An 18,887-nucleotide genomic window follows, 5' to 3' on the forward strand; every position below is an offset into this window, starting at 1 on the left:
TCACACCAGAACAGAAATGGTTCATTTGTATTGATTTAGCTAATGAGTTCTTTTGTGTACCTTTAGCTCAGGAGTGCAGGGATATTTTCTCATTTACCTACAAGGGACAGCAGTTGCAGTACACCAGAGTACCACAAGGGTTTGCATTGTCACCAGGATTGTTTAATCAGGTTCTAAAACAGGCTCTGAGTGGTTGTGAGTTACCATCAGGTTGCACTCTTGTTCAGTATCATGTTCAGTCATGTGCTAAAGGTACAAAACATCTAAGCTACAGGCTATCAGAACTCAGGTTTCTTTCCTGGGGTGGGTAATGTCACAGAAGGGGGCAGCAGAAACTGTCCCAAGCGGCAGAACTTGCTCTACCCAACTATACACTCCCCTTCTCTCTTAGATGTTTCTGAAACAGAAGGGGTGGTAAATGGTGTTCTGTTTCAGAAAAAAGGGGGAGCTAGACAAGTGTTAATGTATGTTAGCATTATGCTAGACTTAATGGAAAAACGACATCCTACATGCACACAACATGCAGCAGGCGTGGCAAAAATTCTTCAGAAAACAGCCCATATAGTGATGGGACACCCCCTGACGACACTAACAATACACAGTGTGGTAGCATTTGTAAACTCACAGACATTCACCATGACATCTCTTAGACAACACAGACTCTGTAAAATATTGGAAGCACCAAATCTGACTTTCACACATGAAGGCATCAACATGGCAGACAGGATGGGGACATGTCACCCACATGAGTGCGAGAGAGAAATCACAAAAGTTGTTAAAGTGAGACCAGATTTGGAAGCTCAGGCTTTGCCAGGTTCAGAACAATTATTCACTGACTGGTGTTGCTACAAACATGACAAATTAGGGTTGAAGACAGCATATGCGGTAGTCAGGCAGACAGAAACAGGATATGAAAATTTCAGAGCAGAGCAGCTGGAGGGACAGCAGTCAGCACAGAGAGCGGAAGTGGTTGCAGTGACAGAAGCCTTAAAATGGGGGCAGGGCAGGGACGTCACAATTTATACAGACTCAGCATATGCTGCAGGGGCAGTACATGTGGAAATGAGACAATGGATGAGAACAGGGTTCTTGACAGCAGGGGGCAAACCCATCAAACATGAGGGAGAGATGAAAGAGTTAATGGAGGCTTTGAAATTACCAAGGAAAGTGGCAGTGGTAAAATGTAGAGGACATGATCAGGCTAGCACTCCAGTAGCTACAGGGAACCAGGAAGCAGATAAAGCAGCCAAAAGGGCAGCAGGGTATTTGCAAATGTACCAAATGATAACCAGTGAAGAGACTGAATTACAACCCAAACTCACTGCAGAGGCAGTAAAAGAATATCAAAAGGGGGCGGGGGCCCAAGAAAAAGCAGTATGGATGCAGAGAGGAGCTACGGAGCAAAATGGACTCTGGAGGGGGCCGGACGGACAAATGGTCCTCCCACCAGGTATCAGGGCAAGAGCCCTGAGAGAAGCACATGGCTTGGGGCATGTGCGGGCAAACCAAATGAATAGGAACTTGTGTCATTGGTGGCATCCGTTCCTAGCAGATATGGCAAGGCATTTTGTAAAAAGTTGTACAGTCTGTTCACATTTTAATCCAAAGCCAGCGGTGAGCCCGGAAATGGGGCGTTTGCCTATTACTACCTGCCCTGGCCAGGAGGTGGTGATAGACTATACGGATATGATTGATCCGGTGAAAGGTTTTAGGAATTTGTTGGTGTGTGTTGATACGTTCACAGGGTGGCCAGAGGCGAGGACAGCGCTACGGTGAGAAAATGTTTGATTAACCATTACATTCCCAGACATGGTTTCCCAGCAAAAATCAGATCAGATAATAGCACTCACTTTAAAAACACAGATCTACAAAGCGTAGAAGCAATGCTGGGTTTGAAACATTCATTTGGCATTGTCTACCACCCCAGTCACAAGGTAAGGTGGAGAGAATGAATCAGAACATCAAACAAAAATTGGCTATAATCTGTGCACAGACAAAACTGAATTGGGTGGATGCATTACCCCTGGCCCGATGACAATCAGGAGTTCCCTCAATCAAGGAACAGGGTTAACACCATATGAGCTGCTGATAGGAAGACAGTTTCCAGGGCCCAGTGCCGCTCTGGGACTAGGGAAGAAGGAGAAAAATGGAACACAAGACATATTTTAACGAATTGCAAGCTCTTGTCTCAGATTTCTCTACACAGGTTGGCGAAAGGCAGGCGCTGACAGAAGGATCCACTCTACCCACAGCCCAGTGGGTATCACTGAGAGTCATCAAAAGGAAGTGGTCAGAGCCCAGGTGGACCAGACCGTTCGAGGTCACAGAGAGAACATCACATGTGGTCCGGGTAAAAGGTAAAGCGACACCTGGTTCCACTGGAGCCAGTGCATGGCGGCCGAGGAGCCAGGACGGAGTGTGGAGGAGATCGGAGCAGATCTCACGGCAATTACAAGCTGAAAGCACCGGCTCAGCTGAGTCAGAGAACACCCAGACCCCAACAAAAGAGGCAGAATAATCCTCTGGTCTGCGGTCGAAAGGTACAGGAAGTCAACCCCTGTACCCGAGAGGAATCACACTGTTAGCTGCAAAGGTGAAGTGCTAGTAACTTCTCCTCTAGGTCATAGAAGAGTGTGCTGAACGAACACAATTCCCAGCCAGAAGTTGAAGACTACGTCACATCCAGAAGGAAAAGACTGTGAAGTAAAATGGAGGGTTTTAATCTCCTGAAACAGAGGTTGCTGTTTCAGTACAAAGTAATAGAAAAGTTCCAGTCATAAGATGGGGATGTGGCAGTCCTAAGGGGCAGCGGTTACAACTGTATTGGGAGTGTTACTTGTAATTTCAATTTTGTATTTGTGTGGTAAATTTCAGGGATGGCCATCCACTCACAGGGAAAAACGAGCCAAAACGCCTAAGTGTTTCAACCGGTCTGGGGTTGGAACTCAATTACACCCGCGGTAGCGCCACTACCTATTCCTTCGACCTCTGTGACATCATCCAGTGCAGAGGACACTTTTGAATTGGAAAAATGGTGTTAGGAGTGATCTCTTTTAGGAGAGATCAAAAGGAGGAATTTTCAATATGAAAACTTGGGCTGTGTTATTATGATGGATAGCTTGTGCTACGTACACCCTGTATGTAAGATGTTTGCCTCTGTACAAGTCTAACTCATGTAACATCTCAGGTCAGCAGCTGTTCTGCACCATAGACTAGAACTAATTAACAGTTAGATAAGAGAAAGTGGTGGAAGGTACAGTGGATATGATAATCCCATGGTGACATACAGAGGTGATTTGGGGTGACAAAGAGTGGGAGGAAATGTATGCACATGTGTTGGCAGGCCGGAGCCGACACCCTGTTTATATGGGTGGTTTTATCATTGCATGGGGGTGACTCGCATATCCTCACTGACCAGCCGCTCTGATCACACCTGGGAATGGAATGCAGCGGCCTGTGAAGATCAAGAGGAATGGGGAAGTGTGAACTTAGGCATTTACATAGTATTGTGTACAAGGAGGAGCTCAGGCCATATAACCAACTACTTTTGTACTGCTGCTTCAGACATAGCGGGAGATCGCCTGAGAGAGGTCTCTGTGCTGTGTCTCCAGATATATCTGTATTTATCTGTAATTTTCTGTATTGTTTGATTGTTTGTATTGTTTGTAATATTTGTGGGTATATAGATACTAGTTAAAGACATTTGTAGGTCTCGTGTGGATCCCTTCTCATCAACCAACTTGGCGAGAGGTTAGCTTACCTCGACAACAACTTGATGGATATGAAGGTCAGCATCATTTGACTTGAATTCCTCTTAAAGCTATGTCCTCAGATCGCATATGTTCACGTTTAGCTTCTTTAGTTTAGATAAGTGCATTTTCACCACGCCAATATGTAAAGCATTCACTTCTACCCAGAAGCTTTTAGAAAGAAATTCTAAATTTGAAGAATGAAAACTGTGAAGGACAACACGGTTTGGATTTGAATCTCTTTTGTCCCCAGAAAGCACAAGTTCATTTGGAGAGTCATCCAATGAGCGATGTTGATGTTTACCACTATGATACCCTGGACTTCCTCCCAGAACCTCTTTGAAATGAACGTTCTACGTTAGAAACGCTAGCTAAAACATAGAGATAAAGGACAACATATTTTGATTTCAGTTTGTCTTAAGACTTTGTCTCCAGACTACATATATTAATTTTTACATTGTTTATTTTAGAATTTTTAGAAACACATTTCTAGAATCAAAGCATTTATAACTAGATGAATATGGAGGATAACACAGTTTGATTTGAGTTCCTTTTAACACTTTCTTACTAGCACCATTTTTGTGCTCTCTCACACCAGAACAGAAATGGTTCATTTGTATTGATTTAGCTAATGAGTTCTTTTGTGTACCTTTAGCTCAGGAGTGCAGGGATATTTTCTCATTTACCTACAAGGGACAGCAGTTGCAGTACACCAGAGTACCACAAGGGTTTGCATTGTCACCAGGATTGTTTAATCAGGTTCTAAAACAGGCTCTGAGTGGTTGTGAGTTACCATCAGGTTGCACTCTTGTTCAGTATCATGTTCAGTCATGTGCTAAAGGTACAAAACATCTAAGCTACAGGCTATCAGAACTCAGGTTTCTTTCCTGGGGTGGGTAATGTCACAGAAGGGGGCAGCAGAAACTGTCCCAAGCGGCAGAACTTGCTCTACCCAACTATACACTCCCCTTCTCTTTAGATGTTTCTGAAACAGAAGGGGTGGTAAATGGTGTTCTGTTTCAGAAAAAAGGGGGAGCTAGACAAGTGTTAATGTATGTTAGCATTATGCTAGACTTAATGGAAAAACGACATCCTACATGCACACAACATGCAGCAGGCGTGGCAAAAATTCTTCAGAAAACAGCCCATATAGTGATGGGACACCCCCTGACGACACTAACAATACACAGTGTGGTAGCATTTGTAAACTCACAGACATTCACCATGACATCTCTTAGACAACACAGACTCTGTAAAATATTGGAAGCACCAAATCTGACTTTCACACATGAAGGCATCAACATGGCAGACAGGATGGGGACATGTCACCCACATGAGTGCGAGAGAGAAATCACAAAAGTTGTTAAAGTGAGACCAGATTTGGAAGCTCAGGCTTTGCCAGGTTCAGAACAATTATTCACTGACTGGTGTTGCTACAAACATGACAAATTAGGGTTGAAGACAGCATATGCGGTAGTCAGGCAGACAGAAACAGGATATGAAAATTTCAGAGCAGAGCAGCTGGAGGGACAGCAGTCAGCACAGAGAGCGGAAGTGGTTGCAGTGACAGAAGCCTTAAAATGGGGGCAGGGCAGGGACGTCACAATTTATACAGACTCAGCATATGCTGCAGGGGCAGTACATGTGGAAATGAGACAATGGATGAGAACAGGGTTCTTGACAGCAGGGGCAAACCCATCAAACATGAGGAGAGATGAAAGAGTTAATGGAGGCTTTGAAATTACCAAGGAAAGTGGCAGTGGTAAAATGTAGAGGACATGATCAGGCTAGCACTCCAGTGGCTACAGGGAACCAGGAAGCAGATAAAGCAGCCAAAAGGGCAGCAGGGTATTTGCAAATGTACCAAATGATAACCAGTGAAGAGACTGAATTACAACCCAAACTCACTGCAGAGGCAGTAAAAAGAATATCAAAAGGGGCGGGGGCCCAAGAAAAAGCAGTATGGATGCAGAGAGGAGCTACGGAGCAAAATGGACTCTGGAGGGGGCCGGACGGACAAATGGTCCTCCCACCAGGTATCAGGGCAAGAGCCCTGAGAGAAGCACATGGCTTGGGGCATGTGCGGGCAAACCAAATGAATAGGAACTTGTGTCATTGGTGGCATCCGTTCCTAGCAGATATGGCAAGGCATTTTGTAAAAAGTTGTACAGTCTGTTCACATTTTAATCCAAAGCCAGCGGTGAGCCCGGAAATGGGGCGTTTGCCTATTACTACCTGCCCTGGCCAGGAGGTGGTGATAGACTATACGGATATGATTGATCCGGTGAAAGGTTTTAGGTATTTGTTGGTGTGTGTTGATACGTTCACAGGGTGGCCAGAGGCGAGGACAGCGCTACGGTGAGAAAATGTTTGATTAACCATTACATTCCCAGACATGGTTTCCCAGCAAAAATCAGATCAGATAATAGCACTCACTTTAAAAACACAGATCTACAAAGCGTAGAAGCAATGCTGGGTTTGAAACATTCATTTGGCATTGTCTACCACCCCAGTCACAAGGTAAGGTGGAGAGAATGAATCAGAACATCAAACAAAAATTGGCTATAATCTGTGCACAGACAAAACTGAATTGGGTGGATGCATTACCCTGGCCCCGATGACAATCAGGAGTTCCCTCAATCAAGGAACAGGGGTTAACACCATATGAGCTGCTGATAGGAAGACAGTTTCCAGGGCCCAGTGCCGCTCTGGGACTAGGGGAAGAAGGAGAAAAATGGAACACAAGACATATTTTAACGAATTGCAAGCTCTTGTCTCAGATTTCTCTACACAGGTTGGCGAAAGGCAGGCGCTGACAGAAGGATCCACTCTACCCAGTGGGTATCACTGAGAGTCATCAAAAGGAAGTGGTCAGAGCCCAGGTGGACCAGACCGTTCGAGGTCACAGAGAGAACATCACATGTGGTCCGGGTAAAAGGTAAAGGCGACACCTGGTTCCACTGGAGCCAGTGCATGGCGGCCGAGGAGCCAGGACGGAGTGTGGAGGAGATCGGAGCAGATCTACGGCAATTACAAGCTGAAAGCACCGGCTCAGCTGAGTCGGAGAACACCCAGACCCCAACAAAAGAGGCAGAATAATCCTCTGGTCTGCGGTCGAAAGGTACAGGAAGTCAACCCCTGTACCCCGAGAGAATCACACTGTTAGCTGCAAAGGTGAAGTGCTAGTAACTTCTCCTCTAGGTCATAGAAGAGTGTGCTGAACGAACACAATTCCCAGCCAGAAGTTGAAGACTACGTCACATCCAGAAGGAAAAGACTGTGAAGTAAAATGGAGGTTTTAATCTCCTGAAACAGAGGTTGCTGTTTCAGTACAAAGTAATAGAAAAGTTCCAGTCATAAGATGGGGATGTGGCAGTCCTAAGGGGGCAGCGGTTACAACTGTATTGGGAGTGTTACTTGTAATTTCAATTTTGTATTTGTGTGGTAAATTTCAGGGATGGCCATCCACTCACAGGGAAAAAACGAGCCAAAACGCCTAAGTGTTTCAACCGGTCTGGGGTTGGAACTCAATTACACCAGCGGTAGCTCACTACCTATTCCTTCGACCTCTGTGACATCATCCAGTGCAGAGGACACTTTTGAATTGGAAAAATGGTGTTAGGAGTGATCTCTTTTAGGAGAGATCAAAAGGAGGAATTTTCAATATGAAAACTTGGGCTGTGTTATTATGATGGATAGCTTGTGCACGTACACCCTGTATGTAAGATGTTTGCCTCTGTACAAGTCTAACTCATGTAACATCTCAGGTCAGCAGCTGTTCTGCACCATAGACTAGAACTAATTAACAGTTAGATAAGAGAAAGTGGTGGAAGGTACAGTGGATATGATAATCCCATGGTGACATACAGAGGTGATTTGGGGTGACAAAGAGTGGGAGGAAATGTATGCACATGTGTTGGCAGGCGGAGCCGACACCCTGTTTATATGGGTGGTTTTATCATTGCATGGGGTGACTCGCATATCCTCACTGACCAGCCGCTCTGATCACACCTGGGAATGGAATGCAGCGGCCTGTGAAGATCAAGAGGAATGGGGAAGTGTGAACTTAGGCATTTACATAGTATTGTGTACAAGGAGGAGCTCAGGCCATATAACCAACTACTTTTGTACTGCTGCTTCAGACATAGCGGGAGATCGCCTGGAGAGGTCTCTGTGCTGTGTCTCCAGATATATCTGTATTTATCTGTAATTTTCTGTATTGTTTGATTGTTTGTATTGTTTGTAATATTTGTGGGTATATAGATACTAGTTAAAGACATTTGTAGGTCTCGTGTGGATCCCTTCTCATCAACCAACTTGGCGAGAGGTTAGCTTACCTCGACAACAACTTGATGGATATGAAGGTCAGCATCATTTGACTTGAATTCCTCTTAAAGCTATGTCCTCAGATCGCATATGTTCACGTTTAGCTTCTTTAGTTTAGATAAGTGCATTTTCACCACGCCAATATGTAAAGCATTCACTTCTACCCAGAAGCTTTTAGAAAGAAATTCTAAATTTGAAGAATGAAAACTGTGAAGGACAACACGGTTTGGATTTGAATCTCTTTTGTCCCCAGAAAGCACAAGTTCATTTGGAGAGTCATCCAATGAGCGATGTTGATGTTTACCACTATGATACCCTGCTTCCTCCCAGAACCTCTTTGAAATGAGCGTTCTACGTTAGAAACGCTAGCTAAAACATAGAGATAAAGGACAACATATTTTGATTTCAGTTTGTCTTAAGACTTTGTCTCCAGACTACATATATTAATTTTTACATTGTTTATTTTAGAATTTTTAGAAACACATTTCTAGAATCAAAGCATTTATAACTAGATGAATATGGAGGATAACACAGTTTGATTTGAGTTCCTTTTAACACTTTCTTACTAGCACCATTTTTGTGCTCTCTCACACCAGAACAGAAATGGTTCATTTGTATTGATTTAGCTAATGAGTTCTTTTGTGTACCTTTAGCTCAGGAGTGCAGGGATATTTTCTCATTTACCTACAAGGGACAGCAGTTGCAGTACACCAGAGTACCACAAGGGTTTGCATTGTCACCAGGATTGTTTAATCAGGTTCTAAAACAGGCTCTGAGTGGTTGTGAGTTACCATCAGGTTGCACTCTTGTTCAGTATCATGTTCAGTCATGTGCTAAAGGTACAAAACATCTAAGCTACAGGCTATCAGAACTCAGGTTTCTTTCCTGGGGTGGGTAATGTCACAGAAGGGGGCAGCAGAAACTGTCCCAAGCGGCAGAACTTGCTCTACCCAACTATACACTCCCCTTCTCTTTAGATGTTTCTGAAACAGAAGGGGTGGTAAATGGTGTTCTGTTTCAGAAAAAAGGGGGAGCTAGACAAGTGTTAATGTATGTTAGCATTATGCTAGACTTAATGGAAAAACGACATCCTACATGCACACAACATGCAGCAGGCGTGGCAAAAATTCTTCAGAAAACAGCCCATATAGTGATGGGACACCCCCTGACGACACTAACAATACACAGTGTGGTAGCATTTGTAAACTCACAGACATTCACCATGACATCTCTTAGACAACACAGACTCTGTAAAATATTGGAAGCACCAAATCTGACTTTCACACATGAAGGCATCAACATGGCAGACAGGATGGGGACATGTGACCCACATGAGTGCGAGAGAGAAATCACAAAAGTTGTTAAAGTGAGACCAGATTTGGAAGCTCAGGCTTTGCCAGGTTCAGAACAATTATTCACTGACTGGTGTTGCTACAAACATGACAAATTAGGGTTGAAGACAGCATATGCGGTAGTCAGGCAGACAGAAACAGGATATGAAAATTTCAGAGCAGAGCAGCTGGAGGGACAGCAGTCAGCACAGAGAGCGGAAGTGGTTGCAGTGACAGAAGCCTTAAAATGGGGGCAGGGCAGGGACGTCACAATTTATACAGACTCAGCATATGCTGCAGGGGCAGTACATGTGGAAATGAGACAATGGATGAGAACAGGGTTCTTGACAGCAGGGGGCAAACCCATCAAACATGAGGGAGAGATGAAAGAGTTAATGGAGGCTTTGAAATTACCAAGGAAAGTGGCAGTGGTAAAATGTAGAGGACATGATCAGGCTAGCACTCCAGTAGCTACAGGGAACCAGGAAGCAGATAAAGCAGCCAAAAAGGGCAGCAGGGTATTTGCAAATGTACCAAATGATAACCAGTGAAGAGACTGAATTACAACCCAAACTCACTGCAGAGGCAGTAAAAGAATATCAAAAGGGGCGGGGGCCCAAGAAAAGCAGTATGGATGCAGAGAGGAGCTACGGAGCAAAATGGACTCTGGGGGGCCGGACGGACAAATGGTCCTCCCACCAGGTATCAGGGCAAGAGCCCTGAGAGAAGCACATGGCTTGGGGCATGTGCGGGCAAACCAAATGAATAGGAACTTGTGTCATTGGTGGCATCCGTTCCTAGCAGATATGGCAAGGCATTTTGTAAAAAGTTGTACAGTCTGTTCACATTTTAATCCAAAGCCAGCGGTGAGCCCGGAAATGGGGCGTTTGCCTATTACTACCTGCCCTGGCCAGGAGGTGGTGATAGACTATACGGATATGATTGATCCGGTGAAAGGTTTTAGGAATTTGTTGGTGTGTGTTGATACGTTCACAGGGTGGCCAGAGGCGAGGACAGCGCTACGGTGAGAAAATGTTTGATTAACCATTACATTCCCAGACATGGTTTCCCAGCAAAAATCAGATCAGATAATAGCACTCACTTTAAAAACACAGATCTACAAAGCGTAGAAGCAATGCTGGGTTTGAAACATTCATTTGGCATTGTCTACCACCCCCAGTCACAAGGTAAGGTGGAGAGAATGAATCAGAACATCAAACAAAAATTGGCTATAATCTGTGCACAGACAAAACTGAATTGGGTGGATGCATTACCCCTGGCCCCGATGACAATCAGGAGTTCCCTCAATCAAGGAACAGGGTTAACACCATATGAGCTGCTGATAGGAAGACAGTTTCCAGGGCCCAGTGCCGCTCTGGGACTAGGGGAAGAAGGAGAAAAATGGAACACAAGACATATTTTAACGAATTGCAAGCTCTTGTCTCAGATTTCTCTACACAGGTTGGCGAAAGGCAGGCGCTGACAGAAGGATCCACTCTACCCACAGCCCAGTGGGTATCACTGAGAGTCATCAAAAGGAAGTGGTCAGAGCCCAGGTGGACCAGACCGTTCGAGGTCACAGAGAGAACATCACATGTGGTCCGGGTAAAAGGTAAAGGCGACACCTGGTTCCACTGGAGCCAGTGCATGGCGGCCGAGGAGCCAGGACGGAGTGTGGAGGAGATCGGAGCAGATCTACGGCAATTACAAGCTGAAAGCACCGGCTCAGCTGAGTCGGAGAACACCCAGACCCCAACAAAAGAGGCAGAATAATCCTCTGGTCTGCGGTCGAAAGGTACAGGGAAGTCAACCCCTGTACCCCGAGAGGAATCACACTGTTAGCTGCAAAAGGTGAAGTGCTAGTAACTTCTCCTCTAGGTCATAGAAGAGTGTGCTGAACGAACACAATTCCCAGCCAGAAGTTGAAGACTACGTCACATCCAGAAGGAAAAGACTGTGAAGTAAAATGGAGGGTTTTAATCTCCTGAAACAGAGGTTGCTGTTTCAGTACAAAGTAATAGAAAAGTTCCAGTCATAAGATGGGGATGTGGCAGTCCTAAGGGGGCAGCGGTTACAACTGTATTGGGAGTGTTACTTGTAATTTCAATTTTGTATTTGTGTGGTAAATTTCAGGGATGGCCATCCACTCACAGGGAAAAACGAGCCAAAACGCCTAAGTGTTTCAACCGGTCTGGGGTTGGAACTCAATTACACCCGCGGTAGCGCCACTACCTATTCCTTCGACCTCTGTGACATCATCCAGTGCAGAGGACACTTTTGAATTGGAAAAATGGTGTTAGGAGTGATCTCTTTTAGGAGAGATCAAAAGGAGGAATTTTCAATATGAAAACTTGGGCTGTGTTATTATGATGGATAGCTTGTGCTACGTACACCCTGTATGTAAGATGTTTGCATCTGTACAAGTCTAACTCATGTAACATCTCAGGTCAGCAGCTGTTTTGCACCATAGACTAGAACTAATTAACAGTTAGATAAGAGAAAGTGGTGGAAGGTACAGTGGATATGATAATCCCATGGTGACATACAGAGGTGATTTGGGGTGACAAAGAGTGGGGGAAATGTATGCACATGTGTTGGCAGGCCGGAGCCGACACCCTGTTTATATGGGTGGTTTTATCATTGCATGGGGGTGACTCGCATATCCTCACTGACCAGCCGCTCTGATCACACCTGGGAATGGAATGCAGCGGCCTGTGAAGATCAAGAGGAATGGGGAAGTGTGAACTTAGGCATTTACATAGTATTGTGTACAAGGAGGAGCTCAGGCCATATAACCAACTACTTTTGTACTGCTGCTTCAGACATAGCGGGGAGATCGCCTGGAGAGGTCTCTGTGCTGTGTCTCCAGATATATCTGTATTTATCTGTAATTTTCTGTATTGTTTGATTGTTTGTATTGTTTGTAATATTTGTGGGTATATAGATACTAGTTAAAGACATTTGTAGGTCTCGTGTGGATCCCTTCTCATCAACCAACTTGGCGAGAGGTTAGCTTACCTCGACAACAACTTGATGGATATGAAGGTCAGCATCATTTGACTTGAATTCCTCTTAAAGCTATGTCCTCAGATCGCATATGTTCACGTTTAGCTTCTTTAGTTTAGATAAGTGCATTTTCACCACGCCAATATGTAAAGCATTCACTTCTACCCAGAAGCTTTTAGAAAGAAATTCTAAATTTGAAGAATGAAAACTGTGAAGGACAACACGGTTTGGATTTGAATCTCTTTTGTCCCCAGAAAGCACAAGTTCATTTGGAGAGTCATCCAATGAGCGATGTTGATGTTTACCACTATGATACCCTGGACTTCCTCCCAGAACCTCTTTGAAATGAAGCGTTCTACGTTAGAAACGCTAGCTAAAACATAGAGATAAAGGACAACATATTTTGATTTCAGTTTGTCTTAAGACTTTGTCTCCAGACTACATATATTAATTTTTACATTGTTTATTTTAGAATTTTTAGAAACACATTTCTAGAATCAAAGCATTTATAACTAGATGAATATGGAGGATAACACAGTTTGATTTGAGTTCCTTTTAACACTTTCTTACTAGCACCATTTTTGTGCTCTCTCACACCAGAACAGAAATGGTTCATTTGTATTGATTTAGCTAATGAGTTCTTTTGTGTACCTTTAGCTCAGGAGTGCAGGGATATTTTCTCATTTACCTACAAGGGACAGCAGTTGCAGTACACCAGAGTACCACAAGGGTTTGCATTGTCACCAGGATTGTTTAATCAGGTTCTAAAACAGGCTCTGAGTGGTTGTGAGTTACCATCAGGTTGCACTCTTGTTCAGTATCATGTTCAGTCATGTGCTAAAGGTACAAAACATCTAAGCTACAGGCTATCAGAACTCAGGTTTCTTTCCTGGGGTGGGTAATGTCACAGAAGGGGGCAGCAGAAACTGTCCCAAGCGGCAGAACTTGCTCTACCCAACTATACACTCCCCTTCTCTTTAGATGTTTCTGAAACAGAAGGGGTGGTAAATGGTGTTCTGTTTCAGAAAAAAGGGGGAGCTAGACAAGTGTTAATGTATGTTAGCATTATGCTAGACTTAATGGAAAAACGACATCCTACATGCACACAACATGCAGCAGGCGTGGCAAAAATTCTTCAGAAAACAGCCCATATAGTGATGGGACACCCCCTGACGACACTAACAATACACAGTGTGGTAGCATTTGTAAACTCACAGACATTCACCATGACATCTCTTAGACAACACAGACTCTGTAAAATATTGGAAGCACCAAATCTGACTTTCACACATGAAGGCATCAACATGGCAGACAGGATGGGGACATGTGACCCACATGAGTGCGAGAGAGAAATCACAAAAGTTGTTAAAGTGAGACCAGATTTGGAAGCTCAGGCTTTGCCAGGTTCAGAACAATTATTCACTGACTGGTGTTGCTACAAACATGACAAATTAGGGTTGAAGACAGCATATGCGGTAGTCAGGCAGACAGAAACAGGATATGAAAATTTCAGAGCAGAGCAGCTGGAGGGACAGCAGTCAGCACAGAGAGCGGAAGTGGTTGCAGTGACAGAAGCCTTAAAATGGGGGCAGGGCAGGGACGTCACAATTTATACAGACTCAGCATATGCTGCAGGGGCAGTACATGTGGAAATGAGATAATGGATGAGAACAGGGTTCTTGACAGCAGGGGCAAACCCATCAAACATGAGGAGAGATGAAAGAGTTAATGGAGGCTTTGAAATTACCAAGGAAAGTGGCAGTGGTAAAATGTAGAGGACATGATCAGGCTAGCACTCCAGTGGCTACAGGGAACCAGGAAGCAGATAAAGCAGCCAAAAGGGCAGCAGGGTATTTGCAAATGTACCAAATGATAACCAGTGAAGAGACTGAATTACAACCCAAACTCACTGCAGAGGCAGTAAAAGAATATCAAAAGGGGGCGGGGGCCCAAGAAAAAGCAGTATGGATGCAGAGAGGAGCTACGGAGCAAAATGGACTCTGGAGGGGGCCGGACGGACAAATGGTCCTCCCACCAGGTATCAGGGCAAGAGCCCTGAGAGAAGCACATGGCTTGGGGCATGTGCGGGCAAACCAAATGAATAGGAACTTGTGTCATTGGTGGCATCCGTTCCTAGCAGATATGGCAAGGCATTTTGTAAAAAGTTGTACAGTCTGTTCACATTTTAATCCAAAGCCAGCGGTGAGCCGGAAATGGGGCGTTTGCCTATTACTACCTGCCCTGGCCAGGAGGTGGTGATAGACTATCACGGATATGATTGATCCGGTGAAAGGTTTTAGGTATTTGTTGGTGTGTGTTGATACGTTCACAGGGTGGCCAGAGGCGAGGACAGCGCTACGGTGAGAAAATGTTTGATTAACCATTACATTCCCAGACATGGTTTCCCAGCAAAAATCAGATCAGATAATAGCACTCACTTTAAAAACACAGATCTACAAAGCGTAGAAGCAATGCTGGGTTTGAAACATTCATTTGGCATTGTCTACCACCACCCCAGTCACAAGGTAAGGTGGAAGAATGAATCAGAACATCAAACAAAAATTGGCTATAATCTGTGCACAGACAAAACTGAATTGGGTGGATGCATTACCCTGGCCCCGATGACAATCAGGAGTTCCCTCAATCAAGGAACAGGGTTAACACCATATGAGCTGCTGATAGGAAGACAGTTTCCAGGGCCCAGTGCCGCTCTGGGACTAGGGGAAGAAGGAGAAAAATGGAACACAAGACATATTTTAACGAATTGCAAGCTCTTGTCTCAGATTTCTCTACACAGGTTGGCGAAAGGCAGGCGCTGACAGAAGGATCCACTCTACCCACAGCCCAGTGGGTATCACTGAGAGTCATCAAAAGGAAGTGGTCAGAGCCCAGGTGGACCAGACCGTTCGAGGTCACAGAGAGAACATCACATGTGGTCGGGTAAAAGGTAAAGGCGACACCTGGTTCCACTGGAGCCAGTGCATGGCGGCCGAGGAGCCAGGACGGAGTGTGGAGGAGATCGGAGCAGATCTCACGGCAATTACAAGCTGAAAGCACCGGCTCAGCTGAGTCGGAGAACACCCAGACCCCAACAAAGAGGCAGAATAATCCTCTGGTCTGCGGTCGAAAGGTACAGGAAGTCAACCCCTGTACCCCGAGAGGAATCACACTGTTAGCTGCAAAGGTGAAGTGCTAGTAACTTCTCCTCTAGGTCATAGAAGAGTGTGCTGAACAGAACACAATTCCCAGCCAGAAGTTGAAGACTACGTCACATCCAGAAGGAAAAGACTGTGAAGTAAAATGGAGGGTTTTAATCTCCTGAAACAGAGGTTGCTGTTTCAGTACAAAGTAATAGAAAAGTTCCAGTCATAAGATGGGGATGTGGCAGTCCTAAGGGGGCAGCGGTTACAACTGTATTGGGAGTGTTACTTGTAATTTCAATTTTGTATTTGTGTGGTAAATTTCAGGGATGGCCATCCACTCACAGGGAAAAACGAGCCAAAACGCCTAAGTGTTTCAACCGGTCTGGGGTTGGAACTCAATTACACCCGCGGTAGCGCCACTACCTATTCCTTCGACCTCTGTGACATCATCCAGTGCAGAGGACACTTTTGAATTGGAAAAATGGTGTTAGGAGTGATCTCTTTTAGGAGAGATCAAAAGGAGGAATTTTCAATATGAAAACTTGGGCTGTGTTATTATGATGGATAGCTTGTGCTACGTGCACACCCTGTATGTAAGATGTTTGCCTCTGTACAAGTCTAACTCATGTAACATCTCAGGTCAGCAGCTGTTCTGCACCATAGACTAGAACTAATTCACCAGGATTGTTTTAATCAGGTTCTAAAACGGGCTCTGAGTGGTTGTGAAATTTACCATCAGGTTGCACTCTCTTATTTCAGTATCATGTTCAGTCATGTGCTAAAGGTACAAACATCTAAGCTACAGTGCTATCAGAACTCAGGTTTCTTTCCTGGGTGGTAATGTCACAGAAGAGGGCAGCAGGAAACTGGTCCATCCTGCGGCATAAGAACTTGCTCTACCCAACCATGCCTCCCTACTCTTTAGATGCTTCTGGTAAACAGCAGAGGGTGGTAAATGGTATTCTGTTTCAGAAAAAGGGGAGCTAGACAGAGAGTGTTAATGTATGTTAGTGCTTATGCCAGAGCTTAATGGAAAAACGACATCCTACATGCACCACAACATGCAAGTGGCATGGTAAAAATTCTTCAGAAAACAGCCCATATAGTGATGGGACAATTTCCTGACGACACTAACAATACACAGTGTGGTAGCATTTGTAAACTCACAGACATTCACCATGACATCCTCTTAGACAAACACAGACTCTGTAAATATTGGAAGCACAAATCCAGCACTTTCACACATGAAGGCACTCAACATGGTGACAGGATGGGGACATGTGACTACACATGAGTGTGCTAGAGAGAAATCACAAAAGCAGCAAAGTGAGACCAGATTTAAAGCTCAGGCTTTGCCAGGTTCAGAACAATTATTCACTGACTGGTGCTGGTGCAAACATGACAAATTAGGTTGAAGACAGCATATGCAGTAGCTCAGGCAGACAGAAACAGGATATGAAAATTTCAGAGCAGAGCAGCTGGAGGACAGCAGTCAGCACAGAGAGCGTGTAGCGGTTGCAGTGACAGAAGCCTTAAAATGGGGGCAGGCAGGGACGTCACAATTTATACAGACTCAGTATATGCTGCAGGGGCAGTACATGTGGAAATGAGATAAATGATGAGAAACAGGGTTCTTGACAGCAGGGGCAAACCATCAAACATGAGGAGAGATGAAAAGAGTTAATGGAGGCTTTGAAATTGCACAAGGAAAGTGGCAGTGGTAAAATGTAGAGGACATGATCAGGCTAGCACTCCAGTAGCTACAGGAACCAGGAAGCAGATAAAGCAGCCAAAAGGGCAGCAGGGTATTTGCAAATGTACCCAAATGATAACCAGTGAAGAGACTGAATTACAACCCAAACTCACTGCAGAGGCAGTAAAAGAATATCAAAAAAGGGGCGGGGGCCCAAAGAAAAGTAGTATGGATGCAGAGAGGAGCTACGTGAGCAAAATGGACTCTGAGGGGCCGGACGGACAAATGGTCCTCCCATCCAGGTATCAGGGCAAGAGCTCCTGAGAGAAGCACATGGCTTGGGGCATGTGCGGGCAAACCAAATGAATAGGAACTTGTGTCATTGGTGGCATCCGTTCCAGCAGATATGGCAAGGCATTTTGTAAAAGTTGTACAGTCTGTTCACATTTTAATCCAAAGCCAGCGGTGAGCTCCGAAATGGGGCGGTTGCTCATTACTACCTGCCCTGGCCAGGAGGTGGTGATAGACTATACGTGGATATGATTGATCCGTGAAAGGTTTTAGGAATTTGTTGGTGTGTGTTGATACGTTCACAGGGTGGCCAGAGGCGAGGACAGCGCTACGGTGAGAAAATGTTTGATTAACCATTACATTCCCAGACATGGTTTCCCAGCAAAATCAGATCAGATAATAGCACTCACTTTAAAAAAACACAGATCTACAAAGCGTAGAAGCAATGCTGGGTTTGAAACATTCATTTGGCATTGCCTACCACCCCAGTCACAAGGTAAGGTGGAGAGAATGAATCAGAACATCAAACAAAAATTGGCTATAATCTGTGCACAGACAAAACTGAATTGGGTGGATGCACTACCCCTGGCCCCGATGACAATCAGGAGTTCCCTCAATCAAGGAACAGGGTTAACACCATATGAGCTGCTGATAGGAAGACAGTTTCCAGGGCCCAGTGCCGCTTTTTCTGGGACTAGGGGAAGAAGGAGAAAAATGGAACACAAGATATATTTTAACGAATTGCAAGCTCTTGTCTCAGATTTTCTACACAGGTTGGCAAAGGCAGGCGCTGACAGAAGGATCCACTCTACCCACAGCCCAGTGGGTATCACTGAGAGTCATCAAAAGGAAGTGGTCAGAGCCCAGGTGGACCAGACCGCTTCGAGGTCACAGAGAGAACATCACATGTGGTCCGGGTAAAAGGTAAGGCGACACCTGGTCTCCACTGGAGCCAGTGCATGGCGGCCGAGGAGCCAGGGACGGAGTGTGGAGGAGATCGGAGCAGATCTCCACGGCAATTACAAGCTGAAAGCACCGGCTCAGCTGAGTCAGAGAACACCCAGACCCCAACAAAAGAGGCAGAATAATCCTCTGGTCTGCGGTCGAAAGGTACAGGAAGTCAACCCCTGTACCCCGAGAGGAATCACACTGTTAGCTGCAAAAGGTGAAGTGCTAGTAACTTCTCCTCAGGTCATAGAAGAGTGTGCTGAACTAACACAATTCCCAGCCAGAAGTTGAAGACTACGCCACATCCAGAAGGAAAAGACTGTGAAGTAAAATGGAGGGTTTTAATCTCCTGAAACAGAGGTTGCTGTTTCAGTACAAAGTAATAGAAAAGTTCCAGTCA

At 45.0% G+C, this 18,887-nt stretch overlaps 1 protein-coding gene and 2 pseudogenes across 1 annotated transcript; all 3 read left to right on the top strand.

Moving 5' to 3' along the window:
• Window positions 1-398: 398 nt before the first annotated feature.
• Window positions 399-1,893, top strand: LOC122871449. Its single transcript, XM_044186585.1, has one exon. It carries the CDS (start codon window positions 463-465, stop codon window positions 1,774-1,776), a length of 1,314 nt encoding a protein of 437 aa, XP_044042520.1. The 5' UTR covers window positions 399-462; the 3' UTR covers window positions 1,777-1,893.
• Window positions 1,894-8,979: 7,086 nt separating this feature from the next.
• Window positions 8,980-11,981, top strand: LOC122871612 (annotated as a pseudogene).
• Window positions 11,982-13,320: 1,339 nt separating this feature from the next.
• On the top strand, window positions 13,321-18,627 carry LOC122871613 (annotated as a pseudogene).
• Window positions 18,628-18,887: the final 260 nt, after the last annotated feature.

The sequence above is a fragment of the Siniperca chuatsi genome, linkage group LG23 (genome assembly GCF_020085105.1).
Source record: "Siniperca chuatsi isolate FFG_IHB_CAS linkage group LG23, ASM2008510v1, whole genome shotgun sequence".
Taxonomy (NCBI): domain Eukaryota; kingdom Metazoa; phylum Chordata; class Actinopteri; order Centrarchiformes; family Sinipercidae; genus Siniperca; species Siniperca chuatsi.

Coding starts and splice junctions, on each gene's coding strand:
- LOC122871449 (XM_044186585.1), top strand. CDS start 463: ATGTATGTTAGCATTATGCTAGACTTAATGGAAAAACGACATCCTACA.